This window comes from Tachypleus tridentatus, chromosome 2 (genome assembly GCF_004210375.1).
Source record: "Tachypleus tridentatus isolate NWPU-2018 chromosome 2, ASM421037v1, whole genome shotgun sequence".
NCBI lineage: Eukaryota > Metazoa > Arthropoda > Merostomata > Xiphosura > Limulidae > Tachypleus > Tachypleus tridentatus.
Genome location: NC_134826.1, coordinates 146,423,879 through 146,451,177, shown reverse-complemented (window position 1 = coordinate 146,451,177; position 27,299 = coordinate 146,423,879). Strand labels below are relative to the sequence as shown.

Below are 27,299 nucleotides of genomic sequence, written 5' to 3'. Positions count from 1 at the left end.
CTAAACAAGTTATAAAGTCACTTTATAATAATCACTAAACATGTTATAAAGTCACTTTATAATAATCACTAAACAAGTTATAAAGTCACTTTATAATAATCACTAAACAAGTTATAAAGTCACTTTATAATAATCACTAAACATGTTATAAAGTCACTTTATAATAACCACTAAACATGTTATAAAGTCACTTTATAATAACCACTAAACAAGTTATAAAGTCACTTTATAATAATCACTAAACAAGTTATAAAGTCACTTTATAATAATCACTTTTGATAAAAATACTTGGTAATTCGGTTGTGAACCAGTTCAGAAATACCTACTGTTGCATGTGAAATATTGGTGAAAGAACGTTTCTGGTTTTGCTTTAATGGTTAATAAAGTGTTGAGGCAGACAACTAGCTATTAACACATTGTAACTCTGTTCACATTTCAAACATTTAAAATGAAATTTCTTACCCAACTTCATAAAATCAGGAATCACGTTAAATAGAAAGCTTCATGAACTGAAACATAAATATACATCGAACTTTGATAAGTACGTTTGTTGGTTACGAATCTTCTAGTCTTTTATTACATCTAGAATGGGTGTAGAATCTCTCATAACTACACAAATTCTATTAAGTCCTCAGGTGGAAATGGTGCTAAGTACACTTCTGACAAATTACAAATGAGAGAGAAAAACAGTTATGTTATTCTTTATATACAAGTATGTTCTTTAAGATATTCTAACACTCGTGTGTTAATCATTAGGAACAGTTTTACGTTGCGCAATAATACAGAAAACGTTAAAAGTGTAAAAGAAGTTGCAATCAGTAACATTCTTCTACAGGACAATTTTAATACATTTTTATCTAGTTTTAATATTCGAGAGACTGAGTGTTACTAGGTTAGATTTATAAAACAGTTAAACCTCTCTTCAATAATTTACCATTTTAAAATGAGTACTGTTTATTTTAGCTAGGGAAGAAAAGACAGTTTGATTTGTATTAATGGCAACTGAGGTTATCTACCGCTGTCCCTAAATGTAAAATATTCACCAGCCAGTTAGCAGTACCCTACTACCCATCAGTCACGCTAGGAGGTTGACGTGACTCTTATAACCCACCCACAACTTAAAGTTACGGGTAAGATAGTATACTATCTGTCGGATTAAAGATCGACCCCACAGCTCAAGAATAGCCTGCACCCTCACCCTATAAATTATTCACTTAAACTATGCAGAATATGTAGTTTTTATTTATAATTATCTTGAAAAGGGCGAAATATACAATTATTAAAAAAAAAAGGAATAAATAAAACTAATAACGTGATATGTTGTATTTATTATTAATGTAAACAGAAAAGTGCCTTATTTACCATAGCGTTATAAGTTATACCTAGATGTAACGCGTGTACAGCGAACATGAGAATTGTTGGACACAAAATATCAGGGTTGTTTTGCCCACCGATAAAAATAGATTTGTGAGTAGTGTCATCATATGTACACCTGAACGATCTTATAGCATGCCCAGAAGAGAGACTGCTCTCTGTTTGAGCCCACATCTTATAGAAATAACATTTTAAACCCTTGTATTATCTACAGTTGTTCTATTTGATGCAGTGTCTGTGTTCAATCTTCTTTCCTTATCAAGCCACCGATGATGTCAATGGGTATTGGAAATAAGATGGTAGAGTTCTTCTCTGCTGAGATAGAGTTCAGAGTTTGTAGGTAACGAAGCTGTAAAGCGGCTGGAGACTGTGCGATGACCTCAGCAGCTTCCATCAACGCTCTAGAAGCTTTCTGTTCTCCTTCGGCAGCAATCACCTGATTGTGGAAATACAAATATGCAGTTGGAAAATGGTGTCAAGCTTTCTGCTTTTGTACTCCTAAAAAACACGTCATATTATCATTCGTTGGACGCTACAATTTGACTAAGAATTCTTCACGGCTCTGTTAAGTCACTTAGATCTCTATATATTTGTTCGTTTTTTGAATTTTTGCGCAAAGTTATGTGAGGGCTATCTGCGCTAGTCGTCCCTAATTTAGCAGTGTAAAACTACAGGGAAAACAGCTAGTCATTATCACCCACCGCCAACTCTCGAGCTACTCTTTTTACCAACGAATAGTGAACTAGACCGTCACTTTATAACGCCCCCCACGGCTTAAAGGGCGAGCATGTTTTGTACGAAGGGAATTCGAACCCGCGACCCTCAAATTACGAGTCGAGCGCCTTAACCTGGCCATGCCGGGCCAGGTTAGGATGTGAAGTTAGTTTTAGTTGTATTACGTTTATCCAACTGATTACAAATACTGGAGCCCAACATGGCCAAGTGGTTAAGGCACTGGACTCGTAATCTGAGTGTTGCGGGTTCGAACCCCCGTTATACCAAACGTGGTCACCATTTCAGCCATAGGGGTGTTATAAATTAACGGTCAATCCCACTATTCGTTGGTAAAAGAGTAGCCGAAGAGTTTGGGGTGGATGGTGATGACTAGCTGCCTTCCCTCAAGTTTTACCGTGCTAAATTAGGGACGGCTAGCGCAGATAGCCCTCGTGTAGCTTTGCGAGAAATTCAACAAACATACAAGCAAATACTGTTGGACCAATAACAAAATAATATAATTAAAATGTTAACGTACAATTCAATATAGAATATAACTTTACTTCGGAGCTTGAAGTATAGCCTATGTAGAGTGTTATTAATTTTGCAGTCCCTCTGTAGATTGAAAAATTATATCTGTAAGGTACATGAGTAAAACTAACCTTTGCGCGAGCTTCGCGTGCGGCTTCCGCCTCAGCAGCCATGGCACGTTGCAACTGGACTGGCAAACGTACGTCTTTGCTACGAGTTACAGTTGAAAACACAGAAGAATGAACACGTGGAAAATAGCAATAAGTGAGAAAAAACAACATGAAAACAAGGTAGATAGTGACTCCTAACACACAAACATACATTAATTTTTGATAATAAGATACGATTTTATAACATAACATTTAATATAAAGTGCTTTCATTTTCAACCTAATTAATAATGTTTATTGTATCAGTCAAAAGAAAAGGCGTTTTCATTGACGTTACAAGTTGTTTATGTATTGTACGAAGATATATAATTTTGTTTTCCCCTTATTTATCTTTGAATATTGGGGATGTAATTTGAGCTCTACTTTTACAAATGTTTACCAAGTCAGTAGTGTTTTAATTTTATGATGAGTTAACACACTATTAATTTTTATACAACCTTAGCAATTCAGAACTTTGTAATAATTGTAATTAATATATATAAAATGCTATATCGCACCCGCTCATCCACAGCTTTGTGTGTGACGCCATCTAACGTCAAAGTTATATATTACCAGGAATAATTGACATTACTTTGTTAGTTGGGGTGAAACACTACTTAAACAGCACGCTTGCTTTCGTCAGTGCCAGCAGTTCTTTACTTGTGCGTTAAATACCTCGAAGACAAAAGATTGGTTTATATACTCACCTATCCCTTGGCGTTAAAGTATTTTTCATACGACTTTCATGACAACGTAACCAAAGCTAGAACTTAGAGATACAATAAGTATATTTATCTGGTATAGAGTGGTATGACTCACATCTCAACTCTTTCAACTTTTATTCCCCACGTATCGGTACATTCATCGAGGACACTCTGAAAAAATATATACAGAGAAATAAACATCACGTTTATACTGTCATATAATCATAGAATAGTTCAAAATAACTAAGCCTAGTAGTTTCATATGTAACAATCAACTTTGGTGGCATCTACCCCGTATCTTCTCCATATAAGGCTTAACTCTGCTAGATTATCTACAGTAAGAAACGTTTTGGCTAATTATCAAATACTGCTGTTTACTTTTGTATAAAATTACTATAATTTATGCTTGGTTGAATACGTACAATAAACATACTGTTAAACCACATATTGTCTATAGATGAAGCTCGTATATATTTATAAAAAAATAACATTTAATATGTTGTTGTTGTATATGCACAATGAGCTGACAATACAATACAATACAATACAATACAATAATACAATACAATACAATACAATACAATGATGTCTTATGTCTTAAGAACACAGAGATGTATTCTAAACATAGGTAACTACTACGTTAGTATTGAAAGACACCTATAACCAGAAGCCAGCAAAAGTGTTTGCTGGGTAAAAGTGTTTTTTATACCAGCTGCTGATAAATGACCAATGGTCAGTATGTAGCGTAAAACAGATGATATTTACAAGTGTCATAAACAATGGACAATAATCGACTATTTCCAACAGCGTCGTGCCAAAGGCATTGTGTCAAATGTTAAACAGCAGTCTGAAAACTGTTTATGATAGGTGGTTGAGTTTTGAATTGTAGTTACAACTGTTACTGTGGTTCGGTTTGTACCTACTGTAATGTCATTACCTGCATAGAGTTAGAGATATGTTCTCTCTCAGACAGTATCTCGTGTAGGTTGTGAGTTCCGAGCATGTTCCTCAGAGTTGTCTGGGCTAACAGGCGCGTGCTGTGGTGAACGTTCTCCACGTTGGCCACAGATACGGTGGCGTTCTGAACCCGGTAATAAACGACAGCGTCTACCGATATGGTTACCGAGTCTTTAGTCAAGACCTGGAACAGGTTAAATTAAAGATAATTTCAGGTAACGCAGTTAAGTTAAACAAACCTGTTACGTTTGATGTTTCTGCAGGTTTACTTTCTGAATAATTCTAGTTAACTCAGTCTACGTGGAATGAATCTAATGGGTTGGGACTTTTCTTTATCTATTTCCAAACGCAAAGCTACTCAATAGGCTAGCTACACAGTGCTCAGTATGGAAATTAAACCCCAATTTTAGGCTTATAACCCCGAAATGCATCGTTGAGCCACTGGAGAGCGGGCGGGGTGCCTCACTTTAGTTATCAAAATTTAAAAACATTAATTTTGACGGGAGTTATAGATACTTCTGTAGCTAAAACATGTCAATTCTTCTTTTCAACATGGTCAGGTGGTTAAGGCGTTCGACTCGTAAACCGAGGATCGCAGGTTCGAATCCCCATCACACCAAACATGCTCGCCCTTTCAGCTGCGGGGCGTTATAATGTGACAGTCAATCCCACTATTCGTTAGTAAAAGAGTAGCCCAAGAGTTGGCGGTGGGTAGTGATAACTAGCTGCCTTCCCTCTAGTCTTACACTGCTAAATTAGGGAAGGCTAGCGCAGATAGTCCTCGTGTAGCTTTGCGCGAAATTTAAAAAACAAACAGACTTTTTGTTTTATTTTTCTCTCTTCCATTCGTTTATCCCGACGGATACGCGTACAACAATATGAGAAACTGGAAAAACTAAGTTCCATGGGTAATGGCAGTCAGAAACGGTGAACGGCTCCAGAAAGACGCCACCTAGTGAGGTTCCAACTTTATATTGACGAACTCTGAAATTACGTTCAGCCTAGGAGAAACATTTGATACTATTATTTACGCTGGGGCAGCTACGGACACTTCAAACCTAGAAACTCCCAACAAGTCTGATACATCACGACACGGTGCTTGAACTGGAGTATTTCTTGTGTTATATAATATGTTACAAAATGGTTATTATAAAGGTACTTAGAAACCTATAAATGTACATAAAACCTTCCGTTAAGTAATGAGTGTGAAAGATTCGGTTAAATTTTAAAACTTGCATTAAATATTTATTTAAATTTGTTTGTTACTAAGTTGTCGTTATATCGTGTATTTATATGTGTATAAATATTAAACAAGTGCAATTCTATTTGTATAAATACGTGTGCGTGTGTTTGTATACAGATCTAAGAAAGGTGCACCCTGGACAAAAACGACTGCCCTTGGCCACGTGGTCTGATTCAGCTTTCTTCCTCGGTTACTCAAACGTTGTTCGAAAACGTCTCGTGCTCAACTTTGTTACTCGTAAAGTAGAAAAGTTCTGAAATCGAGAGTATTGATTGAACAGTTTCCCACATCACAACTTCCTTCTTTGTTTGTAAGTTGTTAAAAGGAAATAATAAGCTGCTTATTTCAGTGTTGGAATTTTGATAATTGCATTGTAGACTGGCAGACTGAGACACGTCTAATCCTGAAGCCTTATATATGTGTGTTCTATACTTGACTTCGATCGCTTATTTGTCTTGCTGTGCGGTGTAAGAGACTTGAGACTGAACTGACACAAATTTTATTCAAGGCTGTCTGGGTATTATCAGGTTAATTGATCGTTGTGATTCGCTGACACAATAGAATGTCACGGTGACTGTGATTAATCACAAGCTGTTTCTAGAAGACCTTGACTACCACATGTCTGTCAGTCACACAGTAGACTGTGAATTGTCGTATAAAACAGTAAACAACTCTGGTCAGTTTAAAGCCATGAATAACGCCTTGAATTACCTTATACACAAGCAGCCATTTTTCTGTATAAGCACTGATCATTCCTCCCATAATTATGACTTTTATTACAAAACAACTTATCTTTTCTATAAGATTACCAATCACAACTTTTAAAAGACAACTTATCTTTTCTATAAGATTACCAATCACAACTTTTACAAAACAACTTATCTTTTCTATAAGATTACCAATCACAACTTTTACAAAACAACTCATCTTTTCTGTAAGATTACCAGTCACAACTTTTACAAAACAACTTATCTTTTCTATAAGATTACCAATCACAACTTTTACAAAACAACTCATCTTTTCTGTAAGATTACCAGTCACAACTTTTACAAAACAACTTATCTTTTCTATAAGATTACCAATCACAACTTTTAAAAGACAACTTATCTTTTCTATAAGATTACCAGTCACAACTTTTACAAAACAACTTATCTTTTCTGTAAGATTACCAATCACAACTTTTACAAAACAACTTATCTTTTCTATAAGATTACCAATCACAACTTTTAAAAGACAACTTATCTTTTCTATAAGATTACCAATCACAACTTTTACAAAACAACTTATCTTTTCTATAAGATTACCAATCACAACTTTTACAAAACAACTTATCTTTTCTATAAGATTACCAATCACAACTTTTACAAAACAACTTATCTTTTCTATAAGATTACCAATCACAACTTTTACAAAACAACTCATCTTTTCTATAAGATTACCAATCACAACTTTTACAAAACAACTTATCTTTTCTATAAGATTACCAGTCACAACTTTTACAAGACAACTTATCTTTTCTATAAGATTACCAATCACAACTTTTACAAAACAACTTATCTTTTCTATAAGATTACCAGTCACAACTTTTACAAGACAACTTATCTTTTCTATAAGATTACCAATCACAACTTTTACAAAACAACTTATCTTTTCTGTAAGATTACCAGTCACAACTTTTACAAAACAACTTATCTTTTCTATAAGATTACCAATCACAACTTTTACAAAACAACTCATCTTTTCTATAAGGTTACCAATCACAACTTTTACAAAACAACTTATCTTTTCTATAAGATTACCAGTCACAACTTTTACAAGACAACTTATCTTTTCTATAAGATTACCAATCACAACTTTTACAAAACAACTTATCTTTTCTGTAAGATTACCAGTCACAACTTTTACAAAACAACTTATCTTTTCTATAAGATTACCAATCACAACTTTTACAAAACAACTCATCTTTTCTATAAGATTACCAATCACAACTTTTACAAAACAACTCATCTTTTCTGTAAGATTACCAATCACAACTTTTACAAAACAACTTATCTTTTCTATAAGATTACCAATCACAACTTTTAAAAGACAACTCATCTTTTCTATAAGATTACCAGTCACAACTTTTACAAAACAACTCATCTTTTCTGTAAGATTACCAATCACAACTTTTACAAGACAACTTATCTTTTCTATCATTCCTCCCATAATTATGACTTTTACAAAACAACTTATCTTTTCTATAAGATTACCAATCACAACTTTTAAAAGACAACTTATCTTTTCTATAAGATTACCAATCACAACTTTTACAAAACAACTTATCTTTTCTATAAGATTACCAATCACAACTTTTACAAAACAACTTATCTTTTCTATAAGATTACCAATCACAACTTTTACAAAACAACTTATCTTTTCTATAAGATTACCAGTCACAACTTTTACAAAACAACTTATCTTTTCTATAAGATTACCAGTCACAACTTTTACAAAACAACTTATCTTTTCTATAAGATTACCAGTCACAACTTTTACAAAACAACTTATCTTTTCTATAAGATTACCAGTCACAACTTTTACAAAACAACTTATCTTTTCTATAAGATTACCAGTCACAGCTTTAACTAAACAACTTATTTTTTCTATAAGATTACCAGTCACAACTTTTACAAAACAACTTATCTTTTCTATAAGATTACCAGTCACAACTTTTACAAGACAACTTATCTTTTCTATAAGATTACCAATCACAACTTTTACAAAACAACTTATCTTTTCTATAAGATTACCAATCACAACTTTTACAAAACAACTCATCTTTTCTGTAAGATTACCAATCACAACTTTTACAAAACAACTCATCTTTTCTATAAGATTACCAATCACAACTTTTACAAAACAACTTATCTTTTCTATAAGATTACCAATCACAACTTTTACAAAACAACTCATCTTTTCTATAAGATTACCAATCACAACTTTTACAAAACAACTTATCTTTTCTATAAGATTACCAATCACAACTTTTACAAAACAACTTATCTTTTCTACAAGATTACCAATCACAACTTTTACAAAACAACTTATCTTTTCTGTAAGATTACCAATCACAACTTTTACAAAACAACTTATCTTTTCTATAAGATTACCTATCACAACTTCTACAAAACAACTTATCTTTTCTGTAAGATTACCAATCACAACTTTTACAAAACAACTCATCTTTTCTGTAAGATTACCAATCACAACTTTTACAAAACAACTCATCTTTTCTATAAGATTACCAATCACAACTTTTACAAAACAACTTATCTTTTCTATAAGATTACCAGTCACAACTTTTACAAAACAACTTATCTTTTCTATAAGATTACCAGTCACAGCTTTAACTAAACAACTTATTTTTTCTATAAGATTACCAGTCACAACTTTTACAAAACAACTTATCTTTTCTATAAGATTACCAGTCACAACTTTTACAAGACAACTTATCTTTTCTATAAGATTACCAATCACAACTTTTACAAAACAACTTATCTTTTCTATAAGATTACCAATCACAACTTTTACAAAACAACTCATCTTTTCTGTAAGATTACCAATCACAACTTTTACAAAACAACTTATCTTTTCTATAAGATTACCAGTCACAGCTTTAACTAAACAACTTATTTTTTCTATAAGATTACCAGTCACAACTTTTACAAAACAACTTATCTTTTCTATAAGATTACCAGTCACAACTTTTACAAGACAACTTATCTTTTCTATAAGATTACCAATCACAACTTTTACAAAACAACTTATCTTTTCTATAAGATTACCAGTCACAACTTCTACAAAACAACTTATCTTTTCTGTAAGATTACCAGTCACAACTTTTACAAAACAACTTATCTTTTCTATAAGATTACCAATCACAACTTTTACAAAACAACTCATCTTTTCTGTAAGATTACCAATCACAACTTTTACAAAACAACTCATCTTTTCTGTAAGATTACCAATCACAACTTTTACAAAACAACTTATCTTTTCTATAAGATTACCAATCACAACTTTACAAAACAACTTATCTTTTCTGTAAGATTACCAGTCACAACTTTTACAAAACAACTTATCTTTTCTATAAGATTACCAATCACAACTTTTACAAAACAACTCATCTTTTCTGTAAGATTACCAATCACAACTTTTACAAAACAACTCATCTTTTCTATAAGATTACCAATCACAACTTTTACAAAACAACTTATCTTTTCTATAAGATTACCAATCACAACTTTTACAAAACAACTTATCTTTTCTATAAGATTACCAATCACAACTTCTACAAAACAACTTATCTTTTCTATAAGATTACCAATCACAACTTTTACAAAACAACTTATCTTTTCTATAAGATTACCTATCACAACTTCTACAAAACAACTTATCTTTTCTGTAAGATTACCAATCACAACTTTTACAAAACAACTCATCTTTTCTGTAAGATTACCAATCACAACTTTTACAAAACAACTCATCTTTTCTATAAGATTACCAATCACAACTTTTACAAAACAACTTATCTTTTCTATAAGATTACCAGTCACAACTTTTACAAAACAACTTATCTTTTCTATAAGATTACCAGTCACAGCTTTAACTAAACAACTTATTTTTTCTATAAGATTACCAGTCACAACTTTTACAAAACAACTTATCTTTTCTATAAGATTACCAGTCACAACTTTTACAAGACAACTTATCTTTTCTATAAGATTACCAATCACAACTTTTACAAAACAACTTATCTTTTCTATAAGATTACCAATCACAACTTTTACAAAACAACTCATCTTTTCTGTAAGATTACCAATCACAACTTTTACAAAACAACTTATCTTTTCTATAAGATTACCAGTCACAGCTTTAACTAAACAACTTATTTTTTCTATAAGATTACCAGTCACAACTTTTACAAAACAACTTATCTTTTCTATAAGATTACCAGTCACAACTTTTACAAGACAACTTATCTTTTCTATAAGATTACCAATCACAACTTTTACAAAACAACTTATCTTTTCTATAAGATTACCAGTCACAACTTTTACAAAACAACTTATCTTTTCTGTAAGATTACCAGTCACAACTTTTACAAAACAACTTATCTTTTCTATAAGATTACCAATCACAACTTTTACAAAACAACTCATCTTTTCTATAAGATTACCAATCACAACTTTTACAAAACAACTCATCTTTTCTGTAAGATTACCAATCACAACTTTTACAAAACAACTCATCTTTTCTGTAAGATTACCAATCACAACTTTTACAAAACAACTTATCTTTTCTATAAGATTACCAATCACAACTTTTACAAAACAACTTATCTTTTCTGTAAGATTACCAATCACAACTTTTACAAAACAACTCATCTTTTCTGTAAGATTACCAATCACAACTTTTACAAAACAACTTATCTTTTCTATAAGATTACCAATCACAACTTTTACAAAACAACTTATCTTTTCTATAAGATTACCAATCACAACTTTTACAAAACAACTTATCTTTTCTATAAGATTACCAATCACAACTTTTACAAAACAACTTATCTTTTCTATAAGATTACCAATCACAACTTTTACAAAACAACTTATCTTTTCTATAAGATTACCAATCACAACTTTTACAAAACAACTTATCTTTTCTATAAGATTACCAATCACAACTTTTACAAAACAACTTATCTTTTCTATAAGATTACCAATCACAACTTTTACAAAACAACTCATCTTTTCTGTAAGATTACCAATCACAACTTTACAAAACAACTTATCTTTTCTATAAGATTACCAGTCACAACTTTACAAGACAACTTATCTTTTCTATAAGATTACCAATCACAACTTTACAAAACAACTTATCTTTTCTATAAGATTACCAATCACAACTTTTACAAAACAACTCATCTTTTCTGTAAGATTACCAATCACAACTTTTACAAAACAACTTATCTTTTCTATAAGATTACCAGTCACAACTTTTACAAGACAACTTATCTTTTCTATAAGATTACCAATCACAACTTTTACAAAACAACTTATCTTTTCTGTAAGATTACCAGTCACAACTTTTACAAGACAACTTATCTTTTCTATAAGATTACCAATCACAACTTTTACAAAACAACTTATCTTTTCTATAAGATTACCAATCACAACTTTTACAAAACAACTCATCTTTTCTGTAAGATTACCAGTCACAACTTTTACAAAACAACTTATCTTTTCTGTAAGATTACCAATCACAACTTTTACAAAACAACTCATCTTTTCTGTAAGATTACCAATCACAACTTTTACAAAACAACTCATCTTTTCTATAAGATTACCAATCACAACTTTTACAAAACAACTTATCTTTTCTATAAGATTACCAATCACAACTTTTACAAAACAACTTATCTTTTCTATAAGATTACCAATCACAACTTTTACAAAACAACTCATCTTTTCTGTAAGATTACCAATCACAACTTTTACAAAACAACTTATCTTTTCTATAAGATTACCAGTCACAACTTTTACAAGACAACTTATCTTTTCTATAAGATTACCAATCACAACTTTTACAAAACAACTTATCTTTTCTATAAGATTACCAGTCACAACTTTTACAAGACAACTTATCTTTTCTATAAGATTACCAATCACAACTTTTACAAAACAACTTATCTTTTCTGTAAGATTACCAATCACAACTTTTACAAAACAACTTATCTTTTCTATAAGATTACCAATCACAACTTTTACAAAACAACTCATCTTTTCTATAAGATTACCAATCACAACTTTTACAAAACAACTCATCTTTTCTGTAAGATTACCAATCACAACTTTTACAAAACAACTCATCTTTTCTATAAGATTACCAGTCACAACTTTTACAAAACAACTCATCTTTTCTGTAAGATTACCAATCACAACTTTTACAAGACAACTTATCTTTTCTATAAGATTACCAGTCACAACTTTTACAAAACAACTTATCTTTTCTATAAGATTACCAATCACAACTTTTACAAAACAACTCATCTTTTCTGTAAGATTACCAATCACAACTTTTACAAAACAACTCATCTTTTCTATAAGATTACCAATCACAACTTTTACAAAACAACTCATCTTTTCTGTAAGATTACCAATCACAACTTTTACAAAACAACTTATCTTTTCTATAAGATTACCAATCACAACTTTTAAAAGACAACTCATCTTTTCTATAAGATTACCAGTCACAACTTTTACAAAACAACTCATCTTTTCTGTAAGATTACCAATCACAACTTTTACAAAACAACTTATCTTTTCTATAAGATTACCAATCACAACTTTTACAAAACAACTTATCTTTTCTGTAAGATTACCAGTCACAACTTTTACAAAACAACTTATCTTTTCTATAAGATTACCAATCACAACTTTTACAAAACAACTTATCTTTTCTATAAGATTACCAATCACAACTTTTACAAAACAACTTATCTTTTCTATAAGATTACCAGTCACAACTTCTACAAAACAACTTATCTTTTCTATAAGATTACCAATCACAACTTTTACAAAACAACTTATCTTTTCTATAAGATTACCAATCACAACTTTTACAAGACAACTTATCTTTTCTATAAGATTACCAGTCACAACTTCTACAAAACAACTTATCTTTTCTATAAGATTACCAATCACAACTTTTACAAAACAACTTATCTTTTCTATAAGATTACCAATCACAACTTTTACAAGACAACTTATCTTTTCTATAAGATTACCAATCACAACTTTTACAAAACAACTTATCTTTTCTATAAAATTACCTATCACAACTTTTACAAGACAACTTATCTTTTCTATAAGATTACCAGTCACAACTTTTACAAGACAACTTATCTTTTCTATAAGATTACCAATCACAACTTTTACAAAACAACTTATCTTTTCTATAAGATTACCAATCACAACTTTTACAAAACAACTCATCTTTTCTGTAAGATTACCAATCACAACTTTTACAAAACAACTTATCTTTTCTATAAGATTACCAGTCACAACTTTTACAAGACAACTTATCTTTTCTATAAGATTACCAATCACAACTTTTACAAAACAACTTATCTTTTCTGTAAGATTACCAGTCACAACTTTTACAAGACAACTTATCTTTTCTATAAGATTACCAATCACAACTTTTACAAAACAACTTATCTTTTCTATAAGATTACCAATCACAACTTTTACAAAACAACTCATCTTTTCTGTAAGATTACCAGTCACAACTTTTACAAAACAACTTATCTTTTCTGTAAGATTACCGATCACAACTTTTACAAAACAACTCATCTTTTCTGTAAGATTACCAGTCACAACTTTTACAAGACAACTTATCTTTTCTATAAGATTACCAATCACAACTTTTACAAAACAACTTATCTTTTCTGTAAGATTACCAGTCACAACTTTTACAAAACAACTTATCTTTTCTATAAGATTACCAATCACAACTTTTACAAAACAACTCATCTTTTCTATAAGATTACCAATCACAACTTTTACAAAACAACTCATCTTTTCTGTAAGATTACCAATCACAACTTTTACAAAACAACTCATCTTTTCTATAAGATTACCAGTCACAACTTTTACAAAACAACTCATCTTTTCTGTAAGATTACCAATCACAACTTTTACAAAACAACTTATCTTTTCTATAAGATTACCAATCACAACTTTTACAAGACAACTTATCTTTTCTATAAGATTACCAATCACAACTTTTACAAAACAACTTATCTTTTCTATAAAATTACCTATCACAACTTTTACAAGACAACTTATCTTTTCTATAAGATTACCAGTCACAACTTTACAAGACAACTTATCTTTTCTATAAGATTACCAATCACAACTTTTACAAAACAACTTATCTTTTCTATAAGATTACCAATCACAACTTTACAAAACAACTCATCTTTTCTGTAAGATTACCAATCACAACTTTACAAAACAACTTATCTTTTCTATAAGATTACCAGTCACAACTTTTACAAGACAACTTATCTTTTCTATAAGATTACCAATCACAACTTTTACAAAACAACTTATCTTTTCTGTAAGATTACCAGTCACAACTTTTACAAGACAACTTATCTTTTCTATAAGATTACCAATCACAACTTTTACAAAACAACTTATCTTTTCTATAAGATTACCAATCACAACTTTTACAAAACAACTCATCTTTTCTGTAAGATTACCAGTCACAACTTTTACAAAACAACTTATCTTTTCTGTAAGATTACCGATCACAACTTTTACAAAACAACTCATCTTTTCTGTAAGATTACCAATCACAACTTTTACAAGACAACTTATCTTTTCTATAAGATTACCAATCACAACTTTTACAAAACAACTTATCTTTTCTGTAAGATTACCAGTCACAACTTTTACAAAACAACTTATCTTTTCTATAAGATTACCAATCACAACTTTTACAAAACAACTCATCTTTTCTATAAGATTACCAATCACAACTTTACAAAACAACTCATCTTTTTCTGTAAGATTACCAATCACAACTTTTACAAAACAACTCATCTTTTCTATAAGATTACCAGTCACAACTTTTACAAAACAACTCATCTTTTCTGTAAGATTACCAATCACAACTTTTACAAGACAACTTATCTTTTCTATAAGATTACCAGTCACAACTTTTACAAAACAACTTATCTTTTCTATAAGATTACCAATCACAACTTTTACAAAACAACTCATCTTTTCTGTAAGATTACCAATCACAACTTTTACAAAACAACTCATCTTTTCTATAAGATTACCAATCACAACTTTTACAAAACAACTTATCTTTTCTATAAGATTACCAATCACAACTTTTACAAAACAACTCATCTTTTCTATAAGATTACCAATCACAACTTTTACAAAACAACTCATCTTTTCTGTAAGATTACCAATCACAACTTTACAAAACAACTTATCTTTTCTATAAGATTACCAATCACAACTTTAAAAAGACAACTCATCTTTTCTATAAGATTACCAGTCACAACTTTACAAAACAACTCATCTTTTCTGTAAGATTACCAATCACAACTTTACAAAACAACTTATCTTTTCTATAAGATTACCAATCACAACTTTTACAAAACAACTTATCTTTTCTGTAAGATTACCAGTCACAACTTTACAAAACAACTTATCTTTTCTATAAGATTACCAATCACAACTTTTACAAAACAACTTATCTTTTCTATAAGATTACCAATCACAACTTTTACAAAACAACTTATCTTTTCTATAAGATTACCAGTCACAACTTCTACAAAACAACTTATCTTTTCTATAAGATTACCAATCACAACTTTACAAAACAACTTATCTTTTCTATAAGATTACCAATCACAACTTTTACAAGACAACTTATCTTTTCTATAAGATTACCAGTCACAACTTCTACAAAACAACTTATCTTTTCTATAAGATTACCAATCACAACTTTTACAAAACAACTTATCTTTTCTATAAGATTACCAATCACAACTTTTACAAGACAACTTATCTTTTCTATAAGATTACCAATCACAACTTTTACAAAACAACTTATCTTTTCTATAAAATTACCTATCACAACTTTTACAAGACAACTTATCTTTTCTATAAGATTACCAGTCACAACTTTTACAAAACAACTTATCTTTTCTATAAGATTAACAATCACAACTTTTACAAAACAACTTATCTTTTCTATAAGATTACCAGTCACAACTTTTACAAAACAACTTATCTTTTCTATAAGATTACCAATCACAACTTTTACAAAACAACTTATCTTTTCTATAAGATTACCAATCACAACTTTTACAAGACAACTTATCTTTTCTATAAGATTACCAATCACAACTTTTACAAAACAACTTATCTTTTCTATAAAATTACCAATCACAACTTTTACAAAACAACTTATCTTTTCTATAAGATTACCAGTCACATCTTTTACAAGACAACTTATCTTTTCTATAAGATTACCAGTCACAACTTTTACAAAACAACTTATCTTTTCTATAAGATTACCAATCACAACTTTTACAAGACAACTTATCTTTTCTATAAGATTACCAATCACAACATTTACAAGACAACTCATCTTTTCTATAAGTTTAGCTATCATAACTTGTAAAAGACAGCTTCTCATGTTTTCTATAAGTTTAGCTATCATAACTTGTAAAAGACAGCTTCTCATGTTTTCTATAAGATTAGCTATCATAACTTGTAAAAGACAGCTTCTCATGTTTTCTATAAATTTAGCTATCATGAGTTGTAAAAGACAACTTCTCATGTTTTCTATAAGATTAGCTATCATAACTTGTAAAAGACAGCTTCTCATGTTTTCTATAAGATTAGCTATCATAACTTGTAAAAGACAGCTTCTCATGTTTTCTATAAGATTAGCTATCATAACTTGTAAAAGACAGCTTCTCATGTTTTCTATAAGATTAGCTATCATAAGTTGTAAAAGACAGCTTCTCATGTTTTCTATAAGATTAGCTATCATAAGTTATAAAAGACAGCTTCTCATGTTTTCTATAAGATTAGCTATCATAACTTGCAAAAGACAGCTTCTCATGTTTTCTATAAGATTAGCTATCATAAGTTGTAAAAGACAGCTTCTCATGTTTTCTATAAGATTAGCTATCATAAGTTGTAAAAGACAGCTTCTCATGTTTTCTATAAGATTAGCTATCATAACTTGTAAAAGACAGCTTCTCATGTTTTCTATAAGATTAGCTATCATAACTTGTAAAAGACAGCTTCTCATGTTTTCTATAAGATTAGCTATCATAAGTTGTAAAAGACAGCTTCTCATGTTTTCTATAAGATTAGCTATCATAACTTGCAAAAGACAGCTTCTCATGTTTTCTATAAGATTAGCTATCATACATTGTAAAAGACAGCTTCTCATGTTTTCTATAAGATTAGCTATCATAAGTTGTAAAAGACAGTTTCCCCTTTTTTTTAATAAGATTAGCTATCATAAGTTGTAAAAGACAGCTTCTGATGTTTTCTATAAGATTAGCTATCGTAACTTGTAAAAGACAGCTTCTCATGTTTTCTATAAGATTAGCTATCATAAGTTGTAAAAGACAGTTTCCCCTTTTTTAAATAAGATTAGCTATCATAAGTTGTAAAAGACAGCTTCTGATGTTTTCTATAAGATTAGCTATCGTAACTTGTAAAAGACAGCTTCTCATGTTTTCTATAAGATTACCGACCGCGGTTTTCTGAACTTCATTTTTTGATAAAAAGTTTTCATGGAATTTATCATTTTAAGACGATAATATATACATTAATAACATGACATTAGACTGCATATAGTAATAGTATGACATTACATTGTATATAGTAATAGTATGACATTACATCGTATATAGTAATAGTATGACATTACATTGTATATAGTAATAGTATGATATTACATTGTATATAGTAATAGTATGACATTACATTGTATATAGTAATAGTATGATATTACATTGTATAGAGTAATAGTATGACATTACATTGTATATAGTAATAGTATGATATTACATTGTATATAGTAATAGTATGACATTACATTGTATATAGTAATAGTATGACATTACATTGTATATAGTAATAGTATGATATTACATTGTATATAGCAATAGTATGACATTAATCGTATATAGTAATAGTACGACATCACATTGTATATAGTAATAGTATGATATTACATTGTATATAGTAATAGTACGACATTACATTGTATATAGTAATAGTATGATATTACATCGTATAGAGCAATAGTATGACATCACATTGTATATATAGTAATAAAGTATGATATTACATTGTATATAGTAATAGTATGACATTACATTGTATATACTAATAGTATGGCATTACATTGTATATAGTAATAGTATGATATTACATTGTATATAGTAATAGCATGACATTACATTGTATATAGTAATAGTACGATATTACATTGTATATAGTAATAGTATGACATTACATTGTATTTACTAATAGTATGACATTACATTGTATATACTAATAGTATGACATTACATCGTATATAATAATAGTATGACATTACATTGTATATAGTAATAGTATGACATTACATTGTATTTACTAATAGTATGACATTACATTGTATATACTAATAGTATGATATTACATTGTATATACTAATAGTATGACATTACATTGTATATACTAATAGTATGATATTACATCGTATATAATAATAGTATGACATTACATCGTATATAGTAATAGTATGATATTACATTGTATTTACTAATAGTATGACATTACATCGTATATAGTAATAGTATGATATTACATTGGTATAACGTTGCAGGGAAACTCTACCTTTGTTAACTAACTTCGTGGTACGTACATTTATTAACACGCCGTAAACCTCGAAATCGTTAACTCTTTCTGTCGATAAATTGAGGTTACTAACCTCGGGGTAATTTGGTGCACCAGCCTAATTAACCATACTGAACATTGGAGTCAAGAGTAAAAATGTGAGTATAGGGGCCAAAGTAGACAGTGAATCACACTTGTCAGTAGTGCGCCCTCTTTCGACAGGCAGGGATTAGGAGTGTGAAAAGTGAAAACTGAGGCCTATCCTGAATTCAGTTTGGTTTAAGATATAAAAAAGTATGAGAGAATTTATTTCTTGTTTTTGAATTTTCCACTAAGCTACATGAGTGCTATCTGCGCTATCCATCCCTAATTTAGCAGTGTAACACTAGAGGGAAGGCAACGAGTGATCACCTCTTCTAGCCAACTCTAGGCTAATCTTTTACTAACGAATAGTGGAATTGCCTGCCACATTATAACGCTCCCACGGCTGAAAAGGCGAGCATGTTTGGTGTGACGGGGATTCGAACCTACTATAATCCTTCATTAATATCAATAGGCTGATGATTTTGATTTCTCCAAACGGAATTGCGTTTTTGGTTTAAATTAGTATTATAAACATTAAAATGGAATGAGTAATTGAAATACAGTTTAAAACACACCTTGGATTCAATACTCGGGAAGAGCTGGATTAAGGGAAAAAGTTGTGAAACGGCAGGTCCTGGTACCCCACAATGACTCATGGTCCTCTCTATCCCCATGTCATTCAAAATGATAGTTGAGACAGTACAATGTTAATGCAGTTAAATATCCAAGGTTTAGAAGCTATTGCAGTTAAATATCCATTAGTTTAGAAGCTGTTGCAGTTAAATATCCATTGGTTTAGAAGCTATTGCAGTTAAATATCTATAGGTTTAGAAGCTGTTGCAGTTAAATATCCATAGAATTAGAAGCTATTACATTTAAATATCTATAGGTTTAGAAGCTATTGCAGTTAATATCTATAGGTTTAGAAGCTATTGCAGTTAAATATCCATAGATTTAGAAGCTATAGCAGTTCAATATCTATTGGTTTAGAAGCTGTTGCAGTTAAATATCCATAGGTTTAGAAGCTATTGCAGTTTATAAATTATCCGAAGAACTTCCTTAATTTTAGCTCCCTCCCAATATTAGTACTTGGGAAAAACAAACTCATATTTTACATAGTTTACAGTATAATATCTAGTTTGCATGCACACAACTTTTATTTCCTAGTTTAGTTCCAAAAGTTTTAAGAGCCACAAACCACTTACTTACTTAGCTCTGGGTGTCTCTACTATATATTAATAAACACATGTACTCTAACCTATTAGTTTGTCTCTTCTGTCCAAGTCAAATATGTCTGAAAAACTTAAACAATGTTTTGTCGTTTGTATATGGTTTTGCCGCGTACAGTTCTTTGATCTTCCCGATTATTTTGTTTTGGTTTGATTTGACCTTCGCGCAAAGCTACTCGAGGTTTATCTGTGCTAGCCGTCCCTAATTCAGCAGTGTAAGACTAGAGAGAAGAAGGCTAGTCATCACTATCCACTGCGAACTCTTGGGCTACTCTTTTACCAACGAATAGTGGGATTGAACGTCAAATCATAACGCCCACATGACTGAAAGGGCGAGCATGTTTGGTGTGACGGGGATTCGAACCAGCGACCCTCGGATTGCGAGTCGAGTGCCTTAACTCTTCCCGATTACGCAGTTTTTAAATACCATTTTAGGCTTACTAAAAATGGAAAATCATCTTACGCTTGAAGAAAAAAAATCAGGTTTTTTATCCAGAAACATCCTTAATAAAGATCGTTCCTTTATCGAGGATAAAGAAACGACATTTTTAAACTTTCAGTTCAAGTCGAAGCTCTTATGTGCGGTGAAAAGAACTGTTAGTATTTGGTATACCATCAATTGTAATATCCCACCAAATAGTAACGAGAGATGGCCATGGTTCCATCCAATCAACTTGAGGCCTGAGTGAACGAACCAATGAATGTTTCAGATAATTTATTGGAAGTACAGTTTTCTGTAGTAAAATATATACAGCTCATAAAGTTTTCTAACTAACGCCAAGAAAACTCGGCCTCAGTATCTTCAATATATTTGATACAATATGATTAACAGTATTTCAAATATTCAGCAATTGGGTCTGGCGAATGACAGTTTACTTCAACAAGCATTATGTACCTTCTCTTCTTGTATTGTTGTTGTTGCGAATTAAGCACAAAGCTGCACAATGAGCTATCTGTGCTCTGCCCACCACGGGTATTGAAACCCGATTTGTAGCGTTGTAAGTCCGCAGACATACCGCTGAGCCACTAGGGGGCCTCTTCTTTACATGATAGTATCAAACTAAAGGGGTAAGTGTTTTTTAATGAACTTTCTAACTCTCTAAAACAAACAAACACATATAATTTGTTGTTGTTGTTTTTGAATTTCGCACAAAGCTACTCGAGGGCTATCTGCGCTAGCCGTCCCTAATTTTGCAGTGTAAGACTAGAGGAAGGCAGCTAGTCATCACCACCCACCGCCAACTCTTGGGCTACTCTTTTACCAACGAATAGTGGGATTGACCATCACATTATACACCCCCACGGCTGGGAGGGCGAGCATGTTTAGCGCGACGCGGGCGCGAACCCGCGACCCTCGGATTACGCGTCGCACGCCTTACGCGCTTGGCCATGCCAGGCCGATACACATATAATACAAAGACGTTTCGGTACACATCGTGGGCAGATCACAAGTAGCCGTTAATTCCAAATATACAAAAAAACACCTTTTACAAATGTTTAGTGAATTTTTTTGTTTTGTATTTATGCTTGATGTCAGATTACTTACTTCTTGAGGTGGGACGTCAAAGGTTAAAGTTCGAAGGTCAACGGTTGTGCAATTTTCGATACATGGTAGGATGAAGAATATTCCTAGAAAGTGGAAGATCAGACGTTTGTAATTTCTTCATCTGCGAAAATTTTCCTTACATCTTAGCTCTTCTTGGATTTTATCAGCAAAACGTTTCATTCTGTATTATTACAAATACAAAAATTCTTTAATGATTGAAGTTGTGAGGTAATGATTAGAAAATCTTGTCTTCGAGACAAACAACGAAACCCTTTGTATTAAAAAAATAGTAAAAAATAAATGAGTTATGCACTTTTATTTGTGAATATCCCAATGGATTCTCTCAGAATAGTTTAGACGTACAATATTTTTGCTAAATAAATTAAGTGTAATACTTTAAACTGGAAGCCTAAATTTAAGGCCTACTGAAAACTGCTTCAGTATTGACGCATCAGAGTTTAGCTTTGAAAATTATCGAATAATTATAAAATACTAACAATTAGAAGTTATAAGTTACTTATATATAAAACAGTTGCAAGAGGTGAGGATATAAAGACCTAGTGGAAAGAACTAGTACCTGGACCTTTTGATCCTCCGTGAACTAAACGACCTAGTCGAAAAATGACTGTTCTTTCATACTCCTGAACCACCTAAAAAGAAAACTGATATTTACTATAAAATACGTGTGTGGTTTTATCTAAACATGATTTAACAAACGGTTTGAACCGTTAAATAAAGTTTTGAGTGCCTTAAATAAAATGTTTTACAAACACTTATTCCTCAAGTTTCCAGAAATTATTATGAAATGACCAATAATGTGGCCCGGTATGCCCAGATGGGTTAAAGCGTTCGACTCGTAATCTGAGGGGGTCGCGGGTTCGAATCCCCGTCGCACCAAACATACTCGCCCTTTCATCCGTGGGGGCGTTATAATGTGACGGTCAATCCCACTATTCGTTGATAAAAGAGTAGCCAAAGAGTTGGCAGTGGGTGGTGATGACTAGCTGCCTTCCCTCTAGTCTTACACTGCTAAATTAGGGACAGCTAGCGTAGATAGCCCTCGTGTAGCTTTGCGCGAAATTCAAGAATAAAACAAACTTGACCAATAATAGGTAACTTGAGTTTTGACTTAAAAAAAAAACCACTAGACTTTCATTGACAAATTGTTTGTTTATTCGTTTTGAATATTGTGCAAAGCTACACGAGGGCTATGTGTGTTGCCCGTCCCTAATTTAGCAGTGTAAGACTAGAGGGAAGGTAGCTAGTCATCACCACCCACAGCCAACTCTTGGGCTACTCTTTTACCAACGAATAGTGAGATTGACCGTCACATTATAACGCCTCCACGGCTGAAAGGGCGAGCATGTTTGGTATGAGAGGAATTCGAACCCGCTACCCTCGGATTACGAGTCGAACGCCTTAACCCACTTGGCCGTGCTGCGCCTTAAAATGGTTGCACAACGATCTATAAATTACTTCTTCATACGACGTTCGTATGATTTATAAACTTTCATTTTTTCCTGATGAACTTCAAAATTATCCTTTGATTTACCTTGTTTGATCAATCAGCAATTAGGTCAATCAGCAGCGAAACGAACAAAGAAAGTACAAATGTCCGCATTAAATCATATCGATCAATGGTTCTTAAACCTTTGAAAATGGCGTACCTTTCTCCAAATATAGAACAAATTCGTCATTCTGGTTCTGAAAATATGCATTCAATTTATCAAGTTGTTCCATTTCTCTTTTTTTGTTCTAACTTCCTTTTGTTTCAGGCCCCGGCATGGCCAAGTGGGTTAAGGCGTTCGACTCGTAATCCGAGAGTCGCGGCTTCGAATCCATGTCGCGCCAAACATGCTCGCCCTTTCAACTGTGGGGGCATTACAATGCGACGGTCAATTCCATTATTCGTTGGTAAATAAGTAGCCAAAGAGTTGGCGGTAGGTGGTGATGACTAGCTACCTTCCCTCTAGTCTTACACTGCTAAATTACGGACGGCTAGCACAGATAGTCCTCGAGTAGCTTTGCGCGAAATTTAAAAACAAACAAACCTTTTGTTTTATTTTTATCTCTTCCATTCGTCTATCCCAACGGATACGCGTAGAACAATATGAGAAACACTGATCTAGATCTGTGGGTTTTTTGAGTCTGTTTTACTTCAGCAAAATCCCATAAATTCACATACACTTCACCATTGTAAGAATCCTTTTGATGCGTCTCCGGTTTGCTGACTCACATTGCACTGATGCGCTTTGAACTGGCGAAACTGCAGTATATAGCAGAGGGTACGACCAATCAAAGAATGCATTAGGCTCTTACGTCATAGATTCTGTTTTCAATTTTCAAAAGAAACACATATGTACTGAACAAGATCACTGTGTGTGCTACTTGTGCCCGGGTGAAATAAAGGCAAGTCTGCGGATTTACAATTCTAAGTTTCAGGGTTCTAATCCCCACGGATACCGCATTGTGTCTTTGTATTGTAATACAAACAGAATTATCCTACTGTTGTACAAAAAAATGCAGAATTCAGTGACATCGAAATTAGAAAAATGGAATTATCCGTCTCTTCCCTCGTAATGAGTTAACTATTACTATACCACTACTGGTAATATATCCCTGGGAAACATAGTTCGTATGGTGGTTAGATTTTTGTGTGTGAACAAGAAATGTTTCTCTTTGTCCGATGGAACAAGGGCTTAGATTGCTTATCAAATACAGGGTGTTCGGAAAGCCACTGTGCACTTATATATTTATTAACATACATGTTTCAATATAGAATACGTTTGTTTGTTTGTTTGTTTTGGAATTTCGCACAAAGCTACTCGAGGGCTATCTGTGCTAGCCGTCCCTAACTTAGCAGTGTAAGACTAGAGGGAAGGCAGCTAGTCATCACCACCCACCGCCAACTCTTGGGCTACTCTTTTACCAACGAATAGTGGGATTGACCGTCACATTATAACGCCCCCACGGCTGGGAGGGCGAGCATGTTTGGTGCGATGCGGGCGCGAACCCGCGACCCTCGGATTACGAGTCGCACGCCTTACGCGCTAGGCCATGCCAGGCCCCAATATAGAATACACGAGGTAAATATGAATGACAATTATAAACAATGTTAAAAGTGACCCCGTTGGCATCAATACAGGTTTGGATCCTTCTTATTTTGTTTCTAAACACGTCTGTCAGTTGCTGGCTTGAAATAGACTGAATAGACATATGATTAAAAAACTGCACAGTGACTTTCCGAACACCCTGTGGATAAAACATGAAATTTCCACTGGTTGTGCGAATAAACTAAAACGCATTCTGACGAACTCTTCTACGACGTGATTGTCAGGCGGTTAGGGTGCTCAACTCGTAATCTAAGGCTCGTGGGTTCGAATACCACTCACATTAAACATGCTCGGCCTTTCAGCCATGGATCTCTCTGTTAATGTGCGAAATATCTTAGTACCGCTGTCCTGGCAATGTATAGACAATAACACTTACTGTTGAATATGTTTCGTGTTTTGTTTTTTTTTAATTTCGCGCAAAGCTACATGCGATCTACTCTAGCCGTCCCTAATTTTGCAGTGTAAGATTGAGGGAAGGCAACTGGTCACTACCACCAACTCTTGGGCCACTCTTTCATCAACGAATAATGAGACTGACTGTAACATTATAACGCCCATTTGGCTGAAAGGGCGAGCATGTTTGGTGGGACGGGGATTAGAACCGGGAAACCTCAAATTACAAGTCGAGTGTCTTAACCACCTGGCCATGCTGAGGCCTATATTAAATATGTACGCAAAAGGCCGAAATATTTATCTTCACGGTGTTTCTACTTGTTCATCGAATTTTGAAAATCACAACTTCATTGTATAAACTTGGTAAAGAAAGAAACCGACCCTAATAAGTGTCGGTTTAAGTCTTAATAAGTTCTTAAGTCTTCTTGGGTTTTTACCATAAAAGCCAAATGAGGAATCGAGTAGTTTTTACCATAAGATAAAATTGGCAGTTAGGTAAAAAAATAATAAGAAATATACATATTCGAATTTATTTACCAATTAAGAACTCTTAATATGTATTAATATTAACATTAATGTATTAATATGTATTGTGTAATAAAAAATGTGCTGGTTGAAACCGTAACTTTAAAAACAACTATTTTCATGTACCTCGTTTCAGGCACGTGTCTTTCAAAAAGAAAACTGGTGTAACTTACCCTAATGCAGAAAAAGAGTGAAAGTGGAAAGGTCACAATGACCAAAGCAACACAGAGAAATGTTAATAGAGTTTCACAAAGTCCTCGTTCGGAGGGAACTTCAGCTGTAAACAAAAATAAATATATGAAGCAAAGCATTTCAGCAGTTAAAAACATAATTTCACAAAATAGTAAAATTATTCAACCTGTTTTAATTAAACACCGGATAGCTTAACATTCACTGCTATTAGGAGGACAGTATTCCGAAGCTTGAAGTGGTTCCTGACACATGACTTACTGATTCATTCTTTATTAAGTTTCGAACTCAAATAAACGAAGAATTAAAGCCATCAAAGTCAAGTTTCTGTGTCCTGTTAATAACTTGATTTATTTTCCAATATTTCAATGTAGGCAAACGAAATACATGACATAATTATTCATTGTGTGAATTGTCCACTAAAAATGTGGAGGAAAGGCTTCTTAACAATTCTTGGTTTTCATCGGTCAAATCTTTAAACTGTTGATGTATCTAATACTATAATTAATTAATAACAGGGCTCTCTTTACTGGTAATAATTCTGCCATTTTTTAGGAAGTTTGTAATTTAATATGTATTTTTTTCCATTTGAGGGTTCAAAGGTAAACTTGAGAATTTATAGCGCTAAATTTTTGGGTTGAGTACTCGCGGTGGACACAACGCAGATGGCCCGGTATGGCCAGGTGGTTAAGGCGCTCGACTCGTAATTCCCCGTCACGCTAAACATGCTCGCCCTTTTAGTCGTAGGGGCGTTTTAATGTTACAGTCAATTCCACTATTCTTTGGTAAAATAGTAGACCAAGAGTTGGCGGTGGGTGATGAAGACTAGCTGCCGCCCCTCTAATCTTACACTAAATTAGGGACTGCTTTCGCAAATAGCCCTAGCTGCGCTAACCGTTCTTAATTTAAGTAAGACTATACGGAAGGCATCATCATCCACCACCAAGTCTTGGACTACTCTTTTGCCAACGAATAGTGGGATTGACCGTAACATTACTAATTAAATGACTAGCAATAACTTACTTAACGAACTCAAACTATCTCCTAAAGTTGGGAGAAAGTCCCACA

General features: G+C 32.4%; 1 protein-coding gene and 1 long non-coding RNA gene across 4 annotated transcripts in view; one reads left to right on the top strand and one right to left on the bottom strand.

The window, feature by feature from the left end:
• Positions 1 to 208: 208 nt before the first annotated feature.
• Positions 209 to 27,299, bottom strand: part of LOC143245319 (band 7 protein AGAP004871-like) — a 32,609-nt gene continuing 5,518 nt past the window's right edge. The window contains exons 2-8 of one of the 3 annotated variants that reach the window (XM_076491524.1): positions 26,216 to 26,319; positions 22,589 to 22,661; positions 22,012 to 22,094; positions 4,409 to 4,612; positions 3,587 to 3,642; positions 2,751 to 2,829; positions 210 to 1,810 (exon numbers count right to left, since the gene is read on the bottom strand). In XM_076491524.1, the coding sequence (XP_076347639.1) occupies positions 1,616 to 1,810; positions 2,751 to 2,829; positions 3,587 to 3,642; positions 4,409 to 4,612; positions 22,012 to 22,094; positions 22,589 to 22,661; positions 26,216 to 26,319 (794 nt within the window). In that variant the 3' untranslated portion in view covers positions 210 to 1,615. Of the gene's footprint in view, positions 1,811 to 2,750; positions 2,830 to 3,586; positions 3,643 to 4,408; positions 4,613 to 22,011; positions 22,095 to 22,588; positions 22,662 to 26,215; positions 26,320 to 27,299 lie in introns of all 3 variants that reach the window. The other 2 variants (XM_076491525.1, XM_076491526.1) reach the window with 2 other exon arrangements.
• On the top strand, positions 4,508 to 26,549 carry LOC143245320 (uncharacterized). Its single transcript, XR_013025569.1, has 2 exons — positions 4,508 to 4,643; positions 26,179 to 26,549. It is a non-coding gene; the product is annotated as an uncharacterized LOC143245320 (long non-coding RNA).